Source organism: Papilio xuthus, unplaced genomic scaffold, assembly GCF_000836235.2.
Source record: "Papilio xuthus unplaced genomic scaffold, Pxut_1.1 DF827680.1, whole genome shotgun sequence".
NCBI lineage: Eukaryota > Metazoa > Arthropoda > Insecta > Lepidoptera > Papilionidae > Papilio > Papilio xuthus.
In genome coordinates this window covers 2,710,524-2,735,211 of record NW_013530969.1, presented here as the reverse complement: position 1 = coordinate 2,735,211, position 24,688 = coordinate 2,710,524, and the positions used below count along the sequence as shown (strand labels likewise).

The following is a 24,688-nucleotide window of genomic DNA, read 5'->3' as shown; positions in this document are numbered from 1 at the left end:
TACCTGAGACAAAAATTGTTTTCCATATTTTCTATTTGATTACTAAGTTAATTTTGAAATATATAACTTTAACTTATGTGTAAATTAACTTTAAATGCTCTAAATTGCACATTAATAACTACAGTGGTTAAGTAAAAATAAACATTCCATTTCATAAACAGATAGATGATAAATAAATTGATGTAATAAATATTTTCAAGCACTTAATATTTACGACAGTACTTGTAAATTAAAAAAAAATCGTACCTTAGCGTTCACATCAAACTGATAAAGTCTGGGAAGACTATGTTTTCACGATATAGTAATAAAGGAATTCGAATATATTCGTTTTATTTATTTTACCAACAAAATAGCCTTCTCCGCGGATGATAACATCGATAGAGTCGATGTGATAAATATATTATTATAACAATCAACGTAAAGAAAAACCAAAATAATCTACTATTACTTTGTATGGCGGTTATAAATTTAGAATCACATTTATCACAAGTCATAATTGCTTAGGGAATACATTTCCAATTTATTTATTTTATAAACATAACTGTTTTTTTACATATTGCTTACATTTCTCAAATGACAGCTGTCTTATCGACACTGAAAAATATCTAATGAAAAAAGTTTGACATATCTTATAATGTCTATGGAAGAAGGAATAGATAACATAATTAGTGCAAACCTTATTTTTTAATATTCCCCACATTTAAAGGTAAAGTTTCAAATTATTATGTAGATATGTTCGTTATCCTCACATTAAAAAAGGTCTTTTCTTATGTCGCATTATAAGAATCTTTGGTCTCGTTTAAGTTAAACAGGTGTTGTATGGATTATCCGTTTAATGCTCTACAAACCTTAGTTCATAGTTCATCCAGCTACAGATTCATTGGGTCAAACAGAGTTATAATATTTGGTCTAAGTGGTAAGTTATTAATTTCTAAGTAAGAGATACTAGTCTCTTAGTAATTTCTTCAATAAAGTTCATTATTGTACAGTTCATGATGAAACGTATCTGCTTAAAACATCTCATAATCTCAGTCTCACAAAGTGATGTAACACAAAATATATTTGTAAATTGGTACCTTCTTGTTTGTTCAGTTGCATTGGTCACTACAACGTCGACAGTAGCAACACTGATACAGGGACCACAAAAGGTAAAGTATCACAAATATCAGTATGCCTGATATGTAATACACGTGGAGGCTGGTCGATTTCAAAGCTTGACAACATTCATCTTCATCGCAACAACTCATCATTAAAAACAGTATAATTTTGCTATTTTTATCAACATTGTTTTGTTTATTAAACGTAATCCACGTTAAATTAAAATCCACTTCTTCATTTTGTTATTTTGTGTTACACAGTACATTGCGGGAATATTTGGGATATCTGATGTGTGATGTGTGACAAACTGGTGACATATATTGTATTTGACATTAATAATGACAGAGAATGTAAAAGATACAGATAAAAAGATAGAGCCCACATGCTCACTGTCCAGGATCAACATGTTCTTGTTTATTGTTATAGAGCCTGACCAATATAATTTCTCTACTTCTAACTTTTCACCGTTTTCTTATAAGGAAAGGATGGGAAGGGGAGGTGGTATGGACGGTATGGAACGCATACCAAGGGGAAATATTCTCTTCCTGTGCATCCGCTCCTCCGGCGATTAAAGGAAGGTAACGCATTTGCTATTGCTGCTGGCAGCGGTCGCCTTGCTTTTAGATGAATTCAATGGCCGCTTGCTCATTTGTCACCTAAAATATAAACAAATACATATAATTGAAGTTTTTTTTTGTTTTCAAGAAGAATATGAATATTCTTTTATGAATCGTTAAAGAATATCTTCAGTGACATCGTTGTAAAAGTACTTGACGGAAAATGAAACAAATAAATAATATCAACACTTATATATTTAGTAATATTACATGTTAACTGCTAAAAAGTAATTAAATTCCATAATAAAAAATACGTAGCAGTCATTAAGTTGAACTTATTGTTTAGATACTCGTGTAATAAGTAGAATCACTGTTTAAACATATGCACATACTAAATGCACTTATTATCAGTAAACTTACAATATTATCTACTTAAGCTATTTGGTTGAACTTACAGCCTACCAACACTCACAATAATATACTATTCATCTCTGCATAACATCTTTTGGTAAAATATCTTACATTTTATAATATCACCGTTTACGAAGGTACTCTATTATAATGGAGAAAAGCTTCGTTATCCTCACTATAGATGTCGGCATAATCAAGAGTGATTACCACTAAATATACGACAGACATACAAAAACACTATGTTATATACAAAGTAGGCAACAACGCAACGACTTCCGTCAAATTTCACATGGTTCATAATTTATTTATAATAAAAAATAAACGCATTTTATAATATCGCTGCAATGATGTATAAAAAGTTTGACAGATGACAGCTCACTCTTGGCGCTAGCGCCTTCTTCTTGGAGTTTTCAGTTTTTCTCCCCATTATATTATTCACTCATTATAAATTCACTTATTCGTTTATTAACCTTATTCTTAATATATTACATTTCATATAAAAAATAAAAAATTATACAAAATTTATTATATTAAAAATAGAGCACCACCGGCTGCGGAGTCCCATGACTCAAACAACCAGTGGTTTCATTCATTATATTATATTATTCAGTTTATTCAGTTTGATATCACTGATTTTACATTACACTGGTTTTTAAGCATTTGTGTATTAACTGTTAATACTATTGTTGTTTTGTCTTTAATAGAGACCATTAAAAAAAAGTATGCTTAATATTTTTTTCACTACATGACATAATTATTTACAAATTCATAATATTCTAAATTCTATTGTGGATTTATACTAAAGTATTTTGCTTTCGCTACTTCAAGCAATGCTTTCATCTCTCCCGTTTCCCGTACCATGGAAGTGAATTTGCTGTTAGAATTTTGTAGGAGACGGTAAGGATAGTCGTATTCCACTACTTCTCCCTGATCCATAACCAGGACACGGTCAGAGTCCATGATTGTGTTCAGACGGTGAGCAATGGTGAGTACCGTGCACTCGGCGAATTGTTTACGAATCGTTGTCTGGATTAATGCGTCCGTTCTGAAATTATTAATTTCTTGTTATGTGTCTCGAAATGTCACTTATTGAAGAAAATTTGTGGACTGATCCAGTTGAACATTATTGCGGAAAGTAAAGGATGATGAAGACATTTCCCAAAGCCTTCTTGGATACAGATAAGAAAGGCTTATTTTCAGAGGTAGACTGATATTGGCTGATTATGTTGTTAACCACTGTTAATTTCACTAAATTATTGATATAATAAACCGATATTTTATATAGGATACAGAAGCGCTTGACTACGTTCTTGTTTACTCACTGAGGATCTACGTTGGCAGTCGCTTCATCCATGACGAGAACCTTGTTAGACCGTAGAATTGCTCTGGCCAGGCACACCAATTGTCTTTGACCAACTGAAAAGTTAGCGCCACCTTCCGAAACTTTGAAGTCCAAGGCAGGAATTGCATCTTTTAGTTCCACCTGATAGGTATTTTATAAATCATAAAGTACAATTGAAAAAAATCCAATCATTTTTTTATGTTCTTGATAAAGAAAGAACTAAAACTAAAAATTTAAACCTGATACGGAAAATATTATTATATAGGCTCCTCGTTGTGACCTTTAATAAAATATGCTTGATTTTTAGGTTGTTATTTTGTCGAATATACAATGAATTAGACTTCTTTCTAAAATTAACTTAATAATTTTATACCTGCTCTAAGGCTCTCCAAATGTCATCATCGCTATAACTATCGAAAGGATCCAAATTATATCTCAGCGAGGCAGAAAATAGAACTGGCTCTTGTGGTATGATTGAAATCTTTGATCTGAAAATCTAAAAGAAATATAACAAGAAATTAATAAGTCACTTACTTTGAAAATAGCTTAACTCAATTTTTTCCGATTAACCAATGTTCCATTACAACTTCATGTAACTACATTTCAGGTTTCTTATATACCAATCAAATACAAATATTCGGCATACATAAATTATTAGAGTTAATTCAAAACCAAACATGTTTCTACAGCCCGAAAATGGCCTAAATCAATTTAGCTATACTTAAATCAAGATATTTACAATTGATTCGCAACTAGATTCCTTATAAAGGAGGTAACTAATTGTACTACAAATTAAACAATTAACTTACCGCCTTTCCTACTTCACGTGTATCTATTCCGTCAATTTTGATACTTCCATCAATATCTGACAAGCGGAATAAAGCCGATATAAGTGAAGATTTGCCAGCTCCGGTTCTGCCAACGATTCCAACCTAAAATCACAAAATATAACGTTATACCGCATTCTTTAACAATAGATTAAAAGTATTTAAAATCACTCACTTTCCATCCGCTGTCTATTTCGAAACTCAAATTCTTTAGTACCAAGGGATCATCAGGACCATATCTTAAGCAAACATTTTCGAATTTCACCCGTCCTTTTGAAGGCCAATCTTGTGATGGTTTAGTAGCTATAAAAAATAAATAAAATATTAACGATACACTTTCATATGGACTATGAATATACAAATATGATTCTTACGTCCAGTTTCCATATTATCCTCTGCTGGTAGTCTTGAATATTCGAGCACTCTTTCTACTGAAGTCATTTGACCAAGAAGATCGGCAGTAATTCGGGCGGCCATTTGCAACATCATTGTTAGAACCATGGATTGACTTACGGCTAATCCAATGCTACCGACGGGTATAATGTTACCTGTATAGAAGAAATACGACCTTAATGTCATACAAAAATCTTTTCAACAAATCTACGTGCATCTATGTAAAACTCACCAAAATCGAAAAGAAGGAAAATAGTTATAATAATTGCGAGATAAATCAAACACAAAGTGTCCAGGTAAAAACCGAATGCCGCAGAACCTCCCAGGAACGTGTAAAATGCACTTGAATTGACGTCCTAAAACATTAAGATTGGAGAATTAAGCAAAATATAACAATAAATACAACACAAAAGATAAATAATGAAAATTTACTTGTGCTTGATCAAAAATTGTGAGCAATCTATTTTGTGAGTTTGAACTTCTGATTGTTGACAATCCAGCTATTGTGGAATTGATCATACTGAACACTGGACTTTTGGCTGCAACAAAAACAATAAATTATAAAATGATCCTTATATTGAAAAACCAGTGAAGTCAGGCTAGCAGTGTTAGAAAGGTATGTTGACATTTAATATATGAACTATAAGAAATAAAACAACGAGTTGTACGTACTTGTGCCTTCTAATCTTTTGACGGCTTGTGAAGCTGCAATATACCATTTTAACAGAAACATGAATATAAACAGCAAGACAACTGTAGGTATCAGAGTCCATGGTAGTGCTATAGCATTGAGCACTAAAATACTGATTACTGACAAATACATTTGTAAAGTCTCTAAAATACTTCGTGGTAGCAATTCGTCCATTGCACCCATGTCTTTGGAAAATCTATTTAAGATTCTACCTGTAAAAATAAAGAAGAGAGAAAAATAAGAGATTTATATGATAGTATGTAAAATTACAAACAAGATTTCAGTAATATTTACCAGAAGAATTCGTATCAAAAAATCTCATCGAAGCATTTATTAAATTTTTAAACACAGAGTTATGGAGATTTTTGGAAGCTCGTGTTGTCATCGTTACAAAAGCGATTATTCTCACTTGTGTTATGATAATGATAAATATTATAATGCACCCGTATATTAACAAGTATTGTCCAGTGGTCAAAATGCCCATTTCAACATCTAAACCGGGGTCTGAAAGAGAAAAGTAAATAAAACACATAAGAAATATGTGATACTACAATTAAATTGATAACAAAGTTAGTAAGTAATCAACAAGTTGAATTAGAAAACGTGGCCGTAAACATAGATTACCTGGTTCAACGCCCGCTGGTAACGACTGTTCATGTAAATCAACTTGATTAGTCCTGTAACAAGCAATAAATTATTCTTACCTATATTTTGTCTATAGGTCTAGAAAAAAAAACTATCGCCGGTACGTTAGCGCTAAACGTTACAAGGTTATATCACGTACAGCAATATATCTTAACATCTTTTAATCATAAGTAATAAATTTTTCCTACCAGAAACTTAGCCAGTAATCAGCCGTTGTCGCCGCAGCCTGTGTCAAGAGAAGTGCAAATAGTGCCACTGTCACAGCCCACACTGACTCCACTGATCTAATGTAGTTTGTGACCACGCTCCATTTTAAGGTACCCTTAGCTCTCTCCTCAGCATCCAATGTTTGTTTCTTGTAGACTTCATCATCATCTTCGCTTTTAATGGAAATTCTTGATATACCTCGCTCCACAGTTGGACGTGTTGCCTAGAAAATGATGTGATCTTTTTAATTTATTCAAAAAATTTATGTTACATTTCATTGCGCAATTTTTTTGGCATCGGCATTTAATATTTTTGCTTAAGTTTCCATATTTTACCTTGCCTGTACCATCTTCACCTTCAGTATTAGATTCGCTTAGACTAGTTAGTAATAATGAGAACTCTTTTTCGGATTTTATTAATTCATCGTATGTACCCATATTCTCTATTCCTCCCTGAAAAAGATTATTTATTTAATCCCCTACCGTACAAAATATTTGTAGATAATACGCGCACACAAGATTGATAAGATGGGACATGTGACGTGTAACTTCTTGCTCATTAGCTGCTTTTACGCAGCAAGTAAAAGTTTTAAAATTGTTAAAGGAAATTCGATTATTCACAACGCAACCTCTTTTATGAACTAGATACAGGTGACGTCACTCAACATCATTGAAATTCTGATAAATGTAAACATGCAGCTGATAAGAAATACTTAGTAATAGTTTCATACGAACATCATTAAGAACAACGATATAATCAGCAGCTTTCAAGAAGTGAATCTGATGTGTGACCAGGATGCGAGTGCTGTCGCGCAAGTAACCGTTGATACATTCATCAAACAGTTGACGACCAACATTGGCGTCTACTGCCGACAGAGGATCGTCCAATAAATATATGTCGGCCTGAAAAGATAAGAAGTGTTAAATTCATTAAACATTTCTTAACTGAACGGAGCGTTTAGTTTAGAATTAAATAAAATAAAGAATGCATAGAAGTAAACCAAGAAGAAGTACTAGGAAAGTTATAATAAATTATGCAGTTAACTTACTTCTCTATACACAGCTCTGGCTAGGTTAATCCTAGCTCTTTGTCCTCCAGACAGCGAGACACCACGCTCTCCCACTAATGACTGATCTCCAAATGGAAATTGCTTGAAATCTTGCACTAGTGAACACACTCTACATACCTAAACAAATAAAAAAATGTTTACATGTGACAAATAATGCGATAAACATGTTTAGCCCGGTAATCAAAGGTAAATTAAAAATGATATCCAATCAAAATTACTTTTTTCTATCGTTACCTCCTTATATTTCCGTGCGTCGTACGGTAATCCAAACAATATGTTATCACGAACGCTTGCCGGGAACAGCCAGGATTCTTGACAGGCGTAAGATAGTCTACCGTTCACGTTAAAGCTTCCCTCGCATATTGAAAACTCCTTCAAAAATACTTGCAGCAAAGACGACTGAAACAAAACACATTTTAAATAATGTATCCAAGCTTTTAGTACAGTCATAAGATATAACACCAATTTAAAAACTCGAATAGAATAATAAAACATGTTTACTTTTCCACTTCCGACTGGTCCAATTATAGCGCATAATTTCCCTTTCCGAAGTCGCATCGAAATATTCTTGAGAGTCAGTCTGTCTTTAGAATTAGTCCACGAAGCACTCACTCCATACACCTCCACTGCATTCTCGAAGGGAGTATTTAGGGATATTGCTGGTTTTTCTGAAATATTATCATTCTCTTTTAGAAATCACAAAGAGAATATCCATTTAGTTTAAAGTTATCGAATTCACATATCTACAGCCTGGTAAACAATAATCACCAAGCTCCATTTCTTGGTTGTAGGTGAACTTGGACTCATTACGATTTGATTAAAAATCTTACCAGCTGGTCTCAGAGCTGATTGTTTGTCCAATGATAGGTATTTCGCAGCGACAACAGGATCAGAAAGCTTGGGCATCTTGTTACCGTTGAAAGTTATAGGATTTACCCCGGTTGTTATATCTTTTAGAGGCTTTAGATCGTCTCTCTCCTCTGTGGGACACAAGTAATACAATGAGATAGTGTAAGTGTATATAGATTTTAAAGATCAAAACTAGTATTATATTAGGTGTGATAAAGTAAAATTGCTGGCCAGCGAGGAGACCAAATTCCCTGTATGAAACATATCATCATCCCTATCATTACCTTTGACAAAACAGAGATAATTATATAACCATATTAAGCGGAGATTCCAGTCTCAAAAACTCACGATTACGTATCTTTGTGAATTTTTGAATTCACTTCAGTTCAGTAATAATGATTTTATGAAACACGACAACTGCATCTTACCCATCATAAGAACACCTTGTATACGTTCCAGTGCTACGAACATTTCCGACAAACTTGCTATTGCTATTGGCAGGATGAAAGTCAAATTCATTTGAACGATATTGAAAAACTGTTGGATCGGGTATATCTGTAATGAATAGTTCTATTATAGAAAAAATACTTAAAGAGCAACTATTATAGAATCACAATATTTATAATAGTATTCGACTTAAAATAGTAGTTTCTTACTAAATTAGACCTATAAAGTTTGATTTTTAAGATTCCAATTATCGAATATGTACTAAAATGGCTACGTAGGGAAATAAAAAAAAGGAAACACCATACATAGATGATACAATAGTGGCTAAATAAATGGAGACACCATAGATGGTCCAACATACTAGTAGTAATAGGTGCTGAGTATTTTTCAACGGAAGGAAACAGTAATTTCTCGACTTGCCGACGATTTCGACTTAACGAGATTCGAGTTATAGAATTACTAGCTGTCGCCCGCTAGCGCGCGGAATTGAAAAAAAACTTAATTATTAGCCTATGTGTTTTTTCAGACTAAGTTCTACATCTATATGTCAAATTTCAGTGAGATCTATGCAACCGTACCGTGCAAATACATACCTTCTAACAAACATCCATCCATCCAATCGTACTAATTTATATAATAATATTAATAAGATAAAGTTTCCACTATATGTATTATAATTCATAATAGAAAAACAGTGATCAGAATTTTTTCAACTGATAGCATAATAAGGTTACATTATAAAATTGTAAGATAATTTATATATCACGATTATCATAAAATGATAAATTCCTACTTAGTGATTCAAATTAAAATATATATAAAAAAGTTATCTAGTGTTAAAAAAGGTTATTATATACCAATCAAGTTGGTGACACATCAAGACATGAGAGAGACATACAAGACAAGAAAGAGATATTTAAGGAAAGAGGTAATATTTATCATTAGCATGACTTCATTAAAAAAAATTAACATATATAAATCCTTCAATGCGAGCTTAAAATGTTTTCACTGTATTACTAAGTATTAAATTATTTTACAAACTTAGCATGTATAAAGGTGTCGTAAAAAATGTTCATGTTATGTCTAAATAAAAAGTACAATATCAGTGAATCATGGATGATAAAAATTATCGTATATTTTATAACGCATGACAGATTCATGTGAGTACCCATATTGGAATTTGTATCATCAATTAAAGATATTCATATCTAAAAAAAAATTACATATTATTTTGTAAAGCATTTAATAATGACTGTACAATTTTTTAAAATGATGCAATATGATGTCTAAGAACATGACACAGCAAATGTTTGTACAGAATATAATCTGCGTCTAACTGATAATTAGGCATTGAAAGATAGAAACATATTCGCTGTGTAATAAAATATATTGATTATTTCATATCTAAACAATATGAGTCACTGTTTCTTAATCTCACACTTTTATTTATTAACAACAATTATATTTCTCCTAAGTATTACACACTACACTATAAAAACCTTATTAAGTTAGTGTAGATTACGAATAACTAGCTGTCGTCAGTGACTCTCCGGGAGAAATTAAAAAAAAACATAATTAATAGCCTATATGTTCTACATTATGTTCCACATCTTCGCCAAATTTCATTGAGATCCATGCCATTCTGAAGACACCATTTAACAAAGAACTACCCATCCATACATCAAAACGTTCGCATTTATAATATTAGTAAGATACATACCGTGGTAGCGGTGAGTATGGATCCCGTAAGGACTATAGTAAGAGATGTGATGAACAACGTGGTTCGTTCAGTAAACAACATGAAACCAACGAACACGCTCCGTACAAATATAGACCTTTGCAGATACTTCAGTTCATTAATTCGAGAAAGTCTGACCATGGTCTGGAAGGGTTTCTCCCATGCATACATTTTTATAACCTGTAAAAGACTTTTTATAAGTGAATGTTACAATTAACGTATAGATATTTAGACATAATATAGACTCTCTTTACCTGAATTCCGTTGATGAATTCATTCATCAATTTTATTCTCCTGTCTGTGCCTTGCGCGGTCGCTCTTCGCACAATGGAAGTCAATTTAGTGAGACCGGCTAAAACAAACAAATTTAATTTGCATATAAAATAAGAAAGCAAAACTAAAATTGCAAAATTTAAATAAATATTAATATTTACCTTGAACGGGAAGTACTAAGATAAATACACCAAAGAGTCCGACATATGGTGCAAAACCAGCTGTGTAGTACAATAATACTAATACGACACACAATTGTATTGGTACCAGCCAGAAGTAATGTAGGAACATAAAGGCGAAGTCAAATCTAGCAACATCATTCGATAGCAGATTCACAAGCTTTCCCGCCGCTACTTCACCCAAAGAGGTTTGACTCATTCTTAACACCTAAAAAAGAGAAACGCTTTAAATCATCGGTAGATTAAGACATTACTGAAGTAGCCGATAAGAATTCTTAATTATAAAATGATAACAATTTCTTACACTATTAATTCTTCAAGATTATTTAGAAGAAGTTTCAAGTTAGTGCCAAATTCAACAACACATTCGTGAATGTGCCAATTTACATTTTACAATTACATTTATCTTCAGACATTACAGGATGCTTAGGACCGATAAAGTTCTAATTACGTTCGATTTTTCATCGGTAATTCGGTTTACTTTGTTTACTTTTAATTACATTTTGTTAAGATCTAATGTAAAAATATATTACCTTTCTATATATAAGAGAAGACACGCCAACTTTAACTTTTAAACTAAAGCTATTAACGAACAATGCGTTGTGATGATGACATAAAAATCCGAGGAAGTTAAGACCCAGCATGCCGAGTGCGTAGTAAGCTGCCTCTTGAACAGTCAGTGAAGACTCCACGGACCAGTAAGACAGCAGTTGAGTGAATAGTAAGGGCTGGGCAGTCCTGTACATATAAAAATCAATTACTCATGTGTTTTCACGACGTAAAATTAAATTGATTCAAAATGTATTGTTATATCTTTCCTTAATTTAAAGTGGACAATATATGTACACGCGTTTAGTTTTATCCATGGCTATATTATACAGGATACAACATTTTTTGGTTATTTTATACTGTCAAAATATAAAAATAATACATTAGCTGACATAACAATTACTGTTTAATTCATCATCATCACCCTGGCCATATCCCACGCGAGAGTTCGACGCGCAAGGTTTTATAAACCTCCAAGTTTTGGTTTATTTAAAAAAAATTAGTTGCTTGTTTGACACTACACTTACTATTTAATTACTAATATGTATCATATAGTTTGCATCTATATTTGTCATCATATAGTTTGCATCATATCACATAGTTTGCATATTAATTTAAAAAAAATATCAGTCAATAGTCAGTATAAAAATTAAGTGAAAATTTTTAATAATACAAACCTTGCCACAGTATTTCCCAACAGTAAAAAAGCACCGGGCATGTAAGACAGCCAAAATGAACGAACCATTGCTTTCCAAAGCGACGGTTTTTTATTTTTTCGGGCTGCATTTTCGACTTCTGCCAACCAATATCTTTAAAAAATAAAACGCATAGCATAAAATTAGATACAATATATTTAAAAAAGCATCAGACTACACTTTTTACGTTAAACAAGAATGAGTAATTACACTAAGCAACTCAATAATTAAGTTATCTAATCTATTATAAGTGCGTCAATTACCTAAACAAAGAAGGAATAGTCAGTGGTGGTAAAAAATATTCGTCATCTTAAAGACATTTTTGGCACAAAAGACGCTGACAACATTAATCTTATATCTTTAAATGAGTAATTCTATATATTTGGAATCTCGGAATCGGCTCCAACGATTTTCATAAAATTAAGTATGTAGCGGGTTTCGGGGGCAATAAATCGATCTAGCTAGGAATCATTTTTTAGAAAATGTTATTTTATTCGTGTTTTATCGATAATCAACTTAAACATAAACTTGGAAGAAAAATAACAAAAAGGAGGCGTTTGAGTAGTCTCAACAGTAATTCGTACTTAAATATATAAATATAATTTCCAAAAAACACAATGTAAAAAAAAATCCCGAGCAAAGCTCGGTCATCCAGGTACTATGTATAATAACAGAAAAATGTTTGATAACGAGAATAGAGAAATATATTGATAAAAGTTGTTATGAATAATATAAGTTGCCATTCGGAGACTAGCCGCCTTAATTTTCTAACTGTTTACAAAATTTCGAACTCGCTTGCGCGGCTTTAGTTGGCGGAGTGTGGCACACGCCAGCGAGAAGGCAACTCCCACTGGATTCGCCGAAAAATAGGAGCGTTCTAATCAGCGTAACTTAACCGACAACTAATTACTTAACTCGCTTTTGTCATCCAAACGAAAACAACAACATGGATGCAAGTTAACTTGATGTATTTAACTGTACTTGTTATAGTGTAAATCAGGTTTTAGTGCTATTAGCTTTGGTTCTGACATAAGCGCACGAAAATAAAGAAAATATTAAGTACAACGTAATAAAAAATCATATTAAACGTAATTTATCGCGCCCAATCAATATCGTTTGGTGACAAATATGTATAAAGATATCGCCGAGGTCATATGGAACATCATTATTATAGTTATAGCCTGGACGTGTTGCTATGGACAATCTTAAAATTACTGTTCGGCTTGTGACTATATCACGTTAAAAAAAGTACTTGATTAATCAGTCAATTCATATGTCAAAAAAGGCTTAAAATACTGCTTACATGATGTCAACCTACTATTTGATCAATTGATACAGTCGTAATCGACTTTAGTGAACCTTTTCCTCGTTAGTTTTACATATGTTATGGTTTGGGATTTTATATCTGTTAAAACTATGAACCTATTTATACACCCAGATATTTTTTATTAAGCAATACTTTTTTTTTCTTAAAAAAGAAAACAAAGTAACTCATAAAACGTAAAATAAATACATGTCTGATGTAAAAGAAAATCTATCTATCTATCTATCTTTTTATTTCATTGCATTAATGTTCAAACTGAGCTGATTCGAGTTCATCAAAGAAAAATTGACTGTTAATTTTATTATATTATAATTACATATATTATAATAAAAGATTTTAATAAGTTTTATCTTTTTGTAGGGTTTTTGTTTAGTTGATTTACTACGATTAAAATTATTGAAATTGATAATGTAAACAAAAACAGTATATAACTTATCTAGCTTAGTGGGTAAGATATATTTTACGTTAGTGATTTAAAAATATTTTTTTGTTCAAATAATAAAATTTTTGTGCGACTCCTCCTCCGTCGATGAAAGGTAGGCAACGCATCTGCAATTGCGGATGTCTATGGACTGCGGTCACTTCGTTATTTTGGCCAATTCAGGTGACCGCTTGCTCGTTTGCCACCTTATAATGTATAAAAAAAGCGAAAAAAAACTGAAAGTAATATATTTGTTCTTCATCGATCAAAAAAAAATTTGTATAATAATTAAAAATCTTACCTTTCAAACCTATCACCAAGAAGTTCCGAATCATATTTTTTTGGAGGATTGATCAAATCACTTTCTTCCACATCTCTAACATTTCCTTTATATATCACAGGTAATATCCAACATAGGAAGATTCTCGATAAAATATTGGGTTTATTTCTTTTTTTATACGAGTTTTCGTCATTTTTCACTTTCGACTCCATTTTGTTTAATGTGCGCACTTACTCGTGCGTACATTAAATGTTACACGGCACCGAACGTGTACTGACAAAGGAATATTACTGTTCAAGCTAACGACTATTTATTTAATCGCTTAGACCCAATACGCAAAAGATATCAACTGCTATCAGTATGATTAACTTACAGGATAAGTGATGTAGTACAATGTTTTAATGTTCATCATTATTAAAAGCAAAAAAAGTATGTAGTAAAAAAATCGTGCCATTTAATTAAAGAATTTTCTTAATATTACTCATAAATGTTTGCACCTATACGATTATTAAATAAATTATTAATGCTAACTTTCTTAACAATCATGTTTCGGCATTAAAAACAATATTGATATAAAATTCTGATTGAAATTAAACAATTTAGTTAGAAATAAAATGTTTAATGCCACAGTTCAATTTAATGAAAACTGACAAAACCTAGTTTCAAAATGACACAGTTTCATTATGCACCGGGCAGACATTAGGGCATAATGAGTCACAGGTACATTTGCAGTTCTCTAATTTACGTTCAATGTTATCTATCAACATTTTGACATGACATATTGGCACCAGTTCACAATCACAGTTGACTGATCTAACGCCACGCAATAAAACATCATCGCTATTCAATAGAGCTTTACTTTTTTCACGATTCGAAAGGTAGTCTATAGGCAAGTTTAATGAGTCATAAAGCTTGCTTTTATTCGTAGATGCTTCGTTAATATTTTGACTGTAATAAGATTCACAATCGTCCCAGTCATTGTAACTTGAATAGTCGACGTCATCGAAGGTGCGAGATGTATTTGTAGAATTATGTATACCTGGTTCTAAATTGTGAGTAGATATTTTTAACCTAATTTCATCTTTATTTAGATTCGCGTCTATTACTTTTTCACATATACAGCTATTTTTTTTAACCAAATTATGATCATCGTAGTCAACAATTTTAACAGGAATCGTATTTGAGTGTTCGCCAATAGCACCTTGCATTATATAGGATGTATTTATATTTTCCTTAACTTTCCAAATATCATCATAAATATTTTTATTTTTGGCCAATGCAGATTTTGCACATACACATGGACCTAACATTTTATCACAGGTACAATCTAAAGTATAACCAATGTAAGGTATAGAAAGACTGTGTCTGACTTCTTCAAAATTATTATTTTCTTTAGTCTCAGGAGCAATGGATAAAAGTACTTTCCCATCCAAATTTTTCTGCAAACTGAATGTGGAGGTCAATTGACTTGTTAAGTTCTTACATCTCAAATCTGAGCATTCACAAAAAAAAGAGTTTTCTTTATTGGCGTTTTCTGGTGTTAATAAACTGTTCTGCCCGGTTTTTACTTCGAATTGTAATAATTCGGAACTCTCTATCTCGTTCGTTTTTAATTCTTCAGTGTCAGTTAATAAAACACTAGCTTTTTCGGTACTATGAAATGTGCTCATTTTATGAGGCATGTTACAAATAGAAATAAGCATCTGACTTGTATCATTAGCAATATCTTTTGTAAGAATTTCATTTATTGATTGTTTTTTGTCGTTCTGGTTTGAATTTTCTCTAAAATTATGTTTATCTATATTGAATACGCTTCTTTCAATATAAGCGTGTTTCAATTTTTTAAAATCATCTTCAATTAATTGGCAAACTTTATCTAATATCCCGGGTAATACAGAGCTAGAGTTTTTAATTGTTACAGTACAAGAACATGTAATTCGCTTAATTTTATTTCGTAAGTATTCTTGCAAAAGACAAGAAGCGCGTTTCCAGCTGGCGTCTATATTATCATTCTGATTATCTTTCAAACAGGTACATAGAACTTCGTCATTCATGTCTAAAATTAATTTCTTCACTTTCTTTATTATGTCATTATACAAAACGTCTTCCTCATAAGGTAGCATATTAGAAGTTTTGTATGAAGTTAATTTAAAATCTTCTAGCTTTTTCTGCAAATATTCCGTTAACAATTCAAAAGTATTTAATTCTAAATCATCGCTTTCGTCAACTTTATTGCAACAGATACAGTTAAGATTTTTGCTCAAAATTACGTCATTATTTTGTAAAAAACTATCATAATGTTTACTGTTCGAGCTTTGTTTTATGTCCAACTCTGTGTATTGACAATAGGTTGATGACATTAAGTGAGGAAAAGTACCTTTCTTCACAAGTTGATTTTTAGAATAAGTACTAGTACTAACATTGTTACTTTCATTATTAGTTAACGTAACTCCTAAAAATTCTACAGGACAAACAGAATAAAATGAGGTTTCAGATGATTCTGCTATTTGATTGGACTTTGATATTAAATTAACATTATGTTCATTCTGGCGCGAAATAAAACTTTGCACGCTAGTTTGTGTGTTACAAAATTTTGATTCTGCATTTATACACTTGTAACTTTTATCAGGAATTTGACAATCTTGTTGATTTATTGTAATTTTTGTCATATTTATGTTTTCCTTGCTCCTGCTTTGTATAGTTTTTTCATGGTCACCATCATTACACAAATTAATGTCTTTGCAGATTACTTTATTTCTACCACTAGTTTCATCTTCCAAACTATTAATTTGTAGAGAAATGCTGGGATATTTAATGAATGAATCAATATCAGGATTAATAGTATCAATTAACTTTGATTCAGGTTCCATAGATTTTACTTCGTCAATGGTACTTGTAAATATATCTTTATGTAATTTTACGCCATAATCGTATTCACTTATTAAATTTTTTAAACTCTCATTATTAACAAATTCAGCTGTTTTAAATTCTTCATGTCTAAAGATATCTAGTAACTTATTAAGCGAAGTACTTGAAGGTGCTTTGTTCAAACATTTACATTCCCTACAAGAGCAATTCATTTCAAAAGGCTTATTCATTTGTCTTTGATGTATTTCTATAGGGTTTTCTGCTAAATTCGGTATTACAAAAGGTAATGTATTTTTACAGACAAATGATGAAGTAATTTTATCTGGGTCGATTTCACAGATAATATTTTCCTCTCGTACAAAATTCGGTTCATTGATTTGATTTGTAGATAATAGAGCCAGCGCTTTTTCATTTTTTTCTCTTTCACATAAACATAAATTAACTGCATAAGTCTGATGCCGTCTTTTTGAATTTCTGCTAACATTTCTATTTGACGTACATTGATTTATGTTATTTTTCTTTGGTATTTCCCTTGATTTACTTGATTCGATCAATCTTTTCTTCGTACTGTTTAGCAGCCAATTAGGTAAGTTGTCATTTCTCTCTGTACTAACTGCCCGGTGATGATATATTTGATTGATGTTCATTATATTTCCAGTTTTTTTAGATTCTGCAAGCGATAAGTTATTGCTTGCTCCCTAAAAGATAAATAGTCGTCAATATTTATTATACAGAAAGGTACTATTATAATTTTTGGATACTTACATGTGATCGTAAAATTTTATTAGTGGTTCTGTCTTTGGTAGGCTTTAAAATATTTTTCTTCGCTACTTTCTGTAAAGTATATATGTTGGTTTATAAAAGTAAACATAACAAATATAAAATGAAACAGTATAAGAAGCGTGATTGCACCGTTTTTTTGTCCAATACTTGAGTAAGTTGTAGTTGCGTGACATTTTTTAAAGTAGCATTCCGTACAGCAGAAGGATTTTTGAGATCGTTAGTACTTTTATTGTGAAGATTTGATAAATCCGTTTGTGTCCTACGTCCACCTGAGTTGTCATTATCTGTATCGTAAAAATAACTATATAAATTTATAGAAAATTTCAACATAATCAATGGTGTTTAATATTTTTTGTTTCATTATATTACAATTACGATAATCTAAACTTACTGGACTTGGTACCACATTCACAAGGCGGTGGTGTTAATTTCAAAACGTCTTTAGCCTTTTCCATTAATTCGTCAGCTTTTTCTTGGAATAGCTGTTCAGCTAGTTGCTTTGCCATTTTTTGTGCCCGATTTTCTAACGCTCGTTGCTGCCACTCTTCTAATTCGACGTCAATCGGTATTCTTGTTGTCTCGTCCATACATGATGTGCCAACCCACTTATTTAGAAATGACAATAATATTTTACTATAAGAATGGAGACTAAAATAAATAGTACTAAAAATACATAATTTAAGACAAACTTTTTCAAAATTTAAAAGTTAATAAAATCACAAATTCAAGCAATAGTCACCACATACCTTCACATGATATTTTTCAATGCTCGAACCAATTGCTATATCGAGCTCACCAACAAGCAATTTTGAAAAGAAATTACGAAGGTTCGTCTTGACAGCGCTGGAGCGGTCCCAGTTATGCTTGTCTTCTAAACACTTGAGCAACTCGCATGGCATAATCGAACCATTTTCACCCAGCTCAGATTGCAATCCCGCAAAGAGGTCTTTCAGTAAATTCGACATAACACTACTTCTTAGTGACGTACAGGAACATGATTCCTAAAATTAAAGTGTACAATAAACTACCATTTTGTTATAAAAAAAAACTGAACTAAGCATATGTCATTGTATAAATATTTCTCCAGTGTATACACACTTCATGCCAAAAACAATTAATTTAACAACTTAGGCTTATCACTTAAATTATAAGTACGAAGTAGTATGCATAGTACGCGGAAAAGAAATAATCTAGATAGAATATGCATATTCAGCAGAAACAAAAAGGCGAATTAAAAGTGAGTAAGAGATTACATTTCTGGGCCACCGTATTATCAAACTTTAAAAAAACGTGTGTGCATTTATTCATGATCTAATTCTTATTGAATTTGGCGCAGCTATTAATTACATGATTTTCTAATAAAACAAGTTAGTGTTAAAAAATAATACCTGAATATTATCATCAGAACAACATCGACAAACCGCAGCCAGGGATGGTGTTCGTTTTACTTCCACGGAAATATCTTGTGGTAATTTACAGCGACATTCCATTGCTTTTTCTTTCAATTCGGCAAGTTTCTCTGTTTTTGTTTTCAATTCAGTTTTTTTACCTTGCAGAAGATGATCACACATTATTTTACAAGCATCGAGATCTTCAAGAATATTACTTTTGTTGACTCGCATCTCATCAAGCTGAAATTAAGAATTCTATGGTCACGTGTTTTGTTACAAAAATCTTCGACACCATTTTTCGACACGTTAGTGAATAAATCAGTTTGTAATGTGATAAAGCAGATTATCAAGGGACAATGCATCTCACGACTACATTCGATTACTAAATATAATTCAATGAAAAATTCAATTTCTATGACAAATGTTAGTTTGGTGCTATGAAAATACAAGAACCTCATTTTTGATGCTTTGATTTTCATTTTCTTCTTGTAAAAGTCGTTTAGAAACTTTTGCTACTTGATCTTTTAAGGCACTTAGTTCAGTACGCAACGCTCTCTCTGTATCATATTTAAGTCCCCGATACGATTCTGCAGTTTCTTCTAAGCTTATAACTCTTCTTTTAGCTTGTTCTTCTTTAAACTAAAATAAAAAAATATATAACTAAACTCGATTTTTATCAATACGGACACACCTAATGCAATCTATCCTGGCAACCGGTAGCGTTTATCAAAAATAAATTTTTTAACCGTTTATAAACTAAAAAAAAATAAAAATATATTCTATTTACATAATATGCATTTCAATAGAATAACAAAATATAATTATTGAACTTATAGCTACACAATAAGTCTTACCAAAAGATCTCTTTCAGTTTGCGAGATGCGGCAATGGTGCTGCGCCAGAGTGGATGACACGGATGCTATTTCTTCGCTTAATTTGAACTTCTTTTTCGTACGCTCACAAAGTTCAGATTCAATTTTCTTTAATTTTTCAGTTTCATTCTGCACAATCGCATCTCTATCCGCGAGCTGTTTCGCTAGTGTGATGCACACGGATTTATAATCGGAACGTTCTTCTATTAAAGACTTTATCTAAAAAATAATAATTACTTTATGGTTAGCAGGTTACGTAACAAGGATAATGAATGTGTAACAAAACAACAGTCGAGTAAATTACAATGATATATGATAGACTATATAAAAATTGAATCCTAACCTAAAGGGGCTACATTTATTCCAACCTCAACAATAACGTACATACTATGTCATGTTTTAGATATTTTTCATAGATTTATGGTAGTTTTTGTGACATATTTTGATATTACTATTTGCATATATTTGCACAAATTGTGTCTTGTTTACTCAAGTGTCTTCATATGTAAATGTATAAACATAAATTTCAAACTATTCAGATGAGACAAAAGCAAATAGTGTATGAAAATAAAAAAAATATATAATGTTATAGCTGTGTTAGTTCTTCGTGAAATTAATCTTATTAATAGGTAAGTAATTCGTCATATATTAGAATTTGTTAAAATCAAACGGTAATGTAACTGTTTGGGGTACAGAATAACGAACACACATTCGTACGCTAACACAAGTATCCAACTTGTATGGAATGCTTACAACAAATATTAGTAAATAATTTTCATTTTTTTTAATTGACTTCTAATAACAACATCTGTTACACGAATGGGCTGGCTCATAAAGGTCGATCAACGCATCTGCAATTGCGGATATCTAGGGGTAGCTGACGCTTCACTATTTCGGCGAATTCAGGTGGCCGTTTCTTCATTTGCCTCCTTATGAAAAATAATATACCATAAAATATTCTAGCATAGTTTTCATAAAATGTATCAAAGGTCTAGTATTTTCTGCCTTCAAACGTCACACTTATATTACAGTCTTTATTAATTTTTCCTTGTTATTAACTATCGCTAATTATGACACTAACAATGGTTGGTTTATGTTAGAACAATTTTGCTAAAATTAGAAATAAATTTGCTTGATACTTGTGTATAATAGTTTATATTTTAATTAAGCTATCATGAAAAAAATTACTGGATTTGACGTAATCACTAATACCAAAAATAAAAATAGCAATATTTTAACACAAAACTTTTGTCTAACTAAAAATGAATTTGCTACTAATGTAGTTTAAAACGAATCAAGAATTAATTATTGTACTACTTTATTTTTCATTCACGACCCACAAATTCAAAATATCTTTTTGTACCTGCTTTCCTACATCTTGTTCTTTCTCCTCTGCGACTTTAAGTCTTCGAATGTAAGCTTTTTCTAGATCTTTCCAAGCAGCTTCTGCACGTGTTAGCAATTTGACGCGCTCCTCTTCACGTTTGGCGAGCTGCTGCACGCGTTGTCTTAGATCTGTGGTCGACTTGTCCATTTCAACGAGACGGTCTTTGCAAGGACCAGTACACGGCTTAAATAAAATAACATAAAATGTTAAAAATAAAATAAAATAACTTAAATAAAATACAGTCAAAGCTTTGCATTCGCGGGGATTACGTTCCTAAAATGGGCCGCGCACACTTATGCTATGGTATAGTATTAGAAATAACGCAAAAGCAATACCGCAAGCTTAGACAAAATACGTTGCTTCTAACATTGCTAAACTTTACAATGGTTTAGTCAAAACTCATGTAACGATTAGGTGACAAAGGTTAGTGACGATTGCCTTCTACAAGATGGGATTTACATCTAATCAAGGCGAACAAGCGATTCTATTTTATTACTTACTTTCCTTACTTACGTTAAGCCATAGGAAAATTCAATAAAATCTCTCTAACGACTTAATTCATTCCTTAGAAATATTTCTCTATTTCTTGAATTAGCAATAATAATTGGTATTGGTAATCGAAACTTTGTTTGGTCTTCGAACTAACTACGATCAGTATTTCGAGTGCAGTTTCCCAACATGTCAATATTATTTAGATCATGAGACAAATATAATAGCGTATTTGCTTGGATTAAATACGTGTAGATAAATTAATAGTAGAAATACATACATATAGATAAGTCACGCTAAAGTGTCATAATCGTATATCAAGTTATGATAGTTAGGGGAACAATTAGTGAAACATAAATATACATTAATTACGTTTAAGGGAATTATATCAATATACCACATATTTACCTAATGACAGGTAAGAAAACATTTAGAGCGACTACGCATTATATTTATTTAATAAGCGATAAATTCTGTTGAACAGTGAAGCCTTGCGTCGTATGGCCTTCGGACACATCAGTGTCTTGTTCTAGATTTTTCTTAATAACTAAAACGTGCTTCGGATAATTCGAGTTCAATAAAAATAAGTCACATTCAGTTATAATCATATTTGTAAATAAATTGTAAAAGAATTGCATCATGCGATTAAACTGAATCGAATACATAAATAATTAATTTATAGCGAAAAAGATACTACGATGTTTAACATAAATCTATGTTGTATATTGTTTACTAAATTAATTAAATTACTTTCGTTTATAATACTTTTTGTTTTTATAGAATCGACTGTAAAACTTTATTTTTATGACCTGTAATTTATATGATACTAATAAAATTGTATGTGTATTTATATAATTGTTTGTTCTCTTGAGTTCTTTACATGTTGGATAGCATACAAAGATAAACTTACCTCTGCAGTGCTTCTCTGTGGGATAGGACTCGTAGACTTTTGCGTTTTTTTTATTGTAGGTTTTGGTTTACACGTGTTTTCACATCGCATCACTATTTTAGTTTCAATTGGTAGGTTGGATATAGGACGGTAATGTGAATACATTTCATCCACTGATTCTGCACCATTTGATATTATTGACTCCTTGTGGCCAACGATAACTTCAGATGTACGGCACTCATTAGAATTACTGACAACGTAAATATCTTCTGTCACTAATGTATTGCTTTGACTTGCATAGGGATTATTTAAATTGGTTTGAATGAATCTGAAATTAAATAAACTATTTATTCATTTGGTCTTTCATAATTCAGAAAAAGTCATGACTAAATGTATTCATGGACTTAATATTAAACATTAGACACACGTGATATAAACGGTATGCATTACCCAGATCGAATTCAATAAAACTGTAACCTTAACCGTCATATAATTGCAATTTTACCGCAATCCAGATAAAAACATCCCATCTCCGTGACGTTTATTATAATGGATTCACAAATGCACCCGCATCAATTTAAGAGGTTGCGCCCACAGTATAATTACAAAATAATGATTTTGTCAGAGTCGAGACGGTATACTTTTTATCTAGATTCAAGTTTATTGATTATTTAAGTGGGAGAAAGTCATTATGAATTCATTTCTCATAAGCGTAATCCTAATTTTTCATTAGATAATAAATTATGACAGGAATTGCTAAAATGAACCTACTGGAACGATGGCAGGTATTTAATAAAATTTAGGTTTCATAAGTTGAAGAAGGAGTTTCACCGAAAGCAGTAAAATTTTGTTAAGGATCTACATGAATAAAATAGTTTAGATTATTCGTTGTAGTACTTATATGGAACATTGCATACATACCTGTACAAGGTGCTGGCGTCCCCCTGGCCCATCTTCTGCCAGGCGAGAAGTGCGCACGCCAAGTGCCGCTCCTCTGACAACTGAGATGCCATCGAATTTGCAACCCAAGAATTGGAATCAAGGCGTTCTTGTATTGCCTTGATCTTAGACTGAAAACAGGTGGAAAAATAACAAATAAAATAGAATCTTAGTGCTATTAACATAGATACAATGTAAAAATAGATGTTACCTTTAAATCTATGTTAGGATTGATCTCCAACACTTTGGAAATATTCCAAGCTATGAGCGAGTTCATCGATGCAAAATTCTCATCCACCGCAGATATATCAGCTTTTCCTGGGCTGGGGTTTTTTCTAAACAACTGGATTAAAAAATAAGGTGACAAATTCATTGAAGGAAGCTTTTTTTTATTACAAGGTGGCAAACGAGCAGCCACCTTAATTTGCCGAAGTAGTAAAACGACCAATACCCATAGATATACGCATTTTCATAAGTGTAGCCTGCTAAATGTAGATCACGTAACGCACACTCTTCAGATGAAATGGGGAATTACTTACACTTCACGCCAGCTTCTGTGTGGTTCATTCTTACAACTTATATTGTTGTTGGTGTCTAACACTGTTAATAGCTAAGCTATAATTACTGCTTATTTCGAAGCTAATCCTGACAGTCATTTATCAAAAAAATAAAAACAACTCTAGTAAGAATCTAATTCAATCCATTACTTACCTCATTACAAGACTTGACATTGTTATCCATACTATCCAATTGTTTTATCAATTTTTATTTATACTTTCTGATTTTTTTTTCTTTCCTAAGTGCATATCATAAATTCCTCTGGACTTCAAACGTATTTCATTTTGTTTTTTTAAAAGCAATTTTGCAATAACTATGAATTTCTGCACGGGAATATTATTTAGAATAATTGCTTTGTCTTTGAAATATTGTCATTTTGAAGTAAATCAAATTTTCTTTTTATTGCTTGTTATGTTTACAGAGTTTATATTATATGCTATAGCCTCAGGCATCGCGAACTATTTCTTCTCTCCTTTTTTCTTTCTTATCCGAGGCTTATTAGCTATAGACGTAACGT

General features: G+C 31.7%; 2 protein-coding genes across 2 annotated transcripts; both read right to left on the bottom strand.

Annotated features, from left to right (window-relative positions):
* Positions 1-2,609: 2,609 nt before the first annotated feature.
* LOC106116915 (probable multidrug resistance-associated protein lethal(2)03659) lies at positions 2,610-24,536 on the bottom strand. The gene is made up of 38 exons (XM_013310974.1): positions 24,325-24,536; positions 23,825-23,956; positions 23,596-23,744; positions 22,696-23,002; positions 21,273-21,479; positions 19,892-20,128; positions 19,491-19,676; positions 19,035-19,277; positions 18,393-18,647; positions 18,038-18,251; positions 17,776-17,930; positions 17,629-17,697; positions 17,363-17,561; positions 14,017-14,224; positions 11,953-12,084; positions 11,260-11,464; positions 10,709-10,934; positions 10,529-10,626; positions 10,257-10,454; positions 8,518-8,644; positions 8,071-8,220; positions 7,742-7,908; positions 7,475-7,639; positions 7,220-7,357; positions 6,906-7,073; positions 6,507-6,623; positions 6,153-6,394; positions 5,944-5,996; positions 5,614-5,823; positions 5,301-5,531; positions 5,061-5,167; positions 4,861-4,984; positions 4,610-4,783; positions 4,411-4,538; positions 4,218-4,340; positions 3,782-3,904; positions 3,389-3,549; positions 2,610-3,111 (listed from the first exon to the last, which is right to left on the bottom strand). Exons 1-38 carry the CDS (start codon positions 24,352-24,354, stop codon positions 2,850-2,852), a joined length of 6,420 nt encoding a protein of 2,139 aa, XP_013166428.1. The 5' UTR covers positions 24,355-24,536; the 3' UTR covers positions 2,610-2,849.
* LOC106117157 (uncharacterized) lies at positions 14,596-17,661 on the bottom strand. Its single transcript, XM_013311282.1, has 2 exons — positions 17,629-17,661; positions 14,596-17,561 (listed from the first exon to the last, which is right to left on the bottom strand). The coding sequence occupies exon 2, from the start codon at positions 17,508-17,510 to the stop codon at positions 14,658-14,660; it is 2,853 nt and encodes a 950-aa protein (XP_013166736.1). The 5' UTR covers positions 17,511-17,561; positions 17,629-17,661; the 3' UTR covers positions 14,596-14,657.
* Positions 24,537-24,688: the final 152 nt, after the last annotated feature.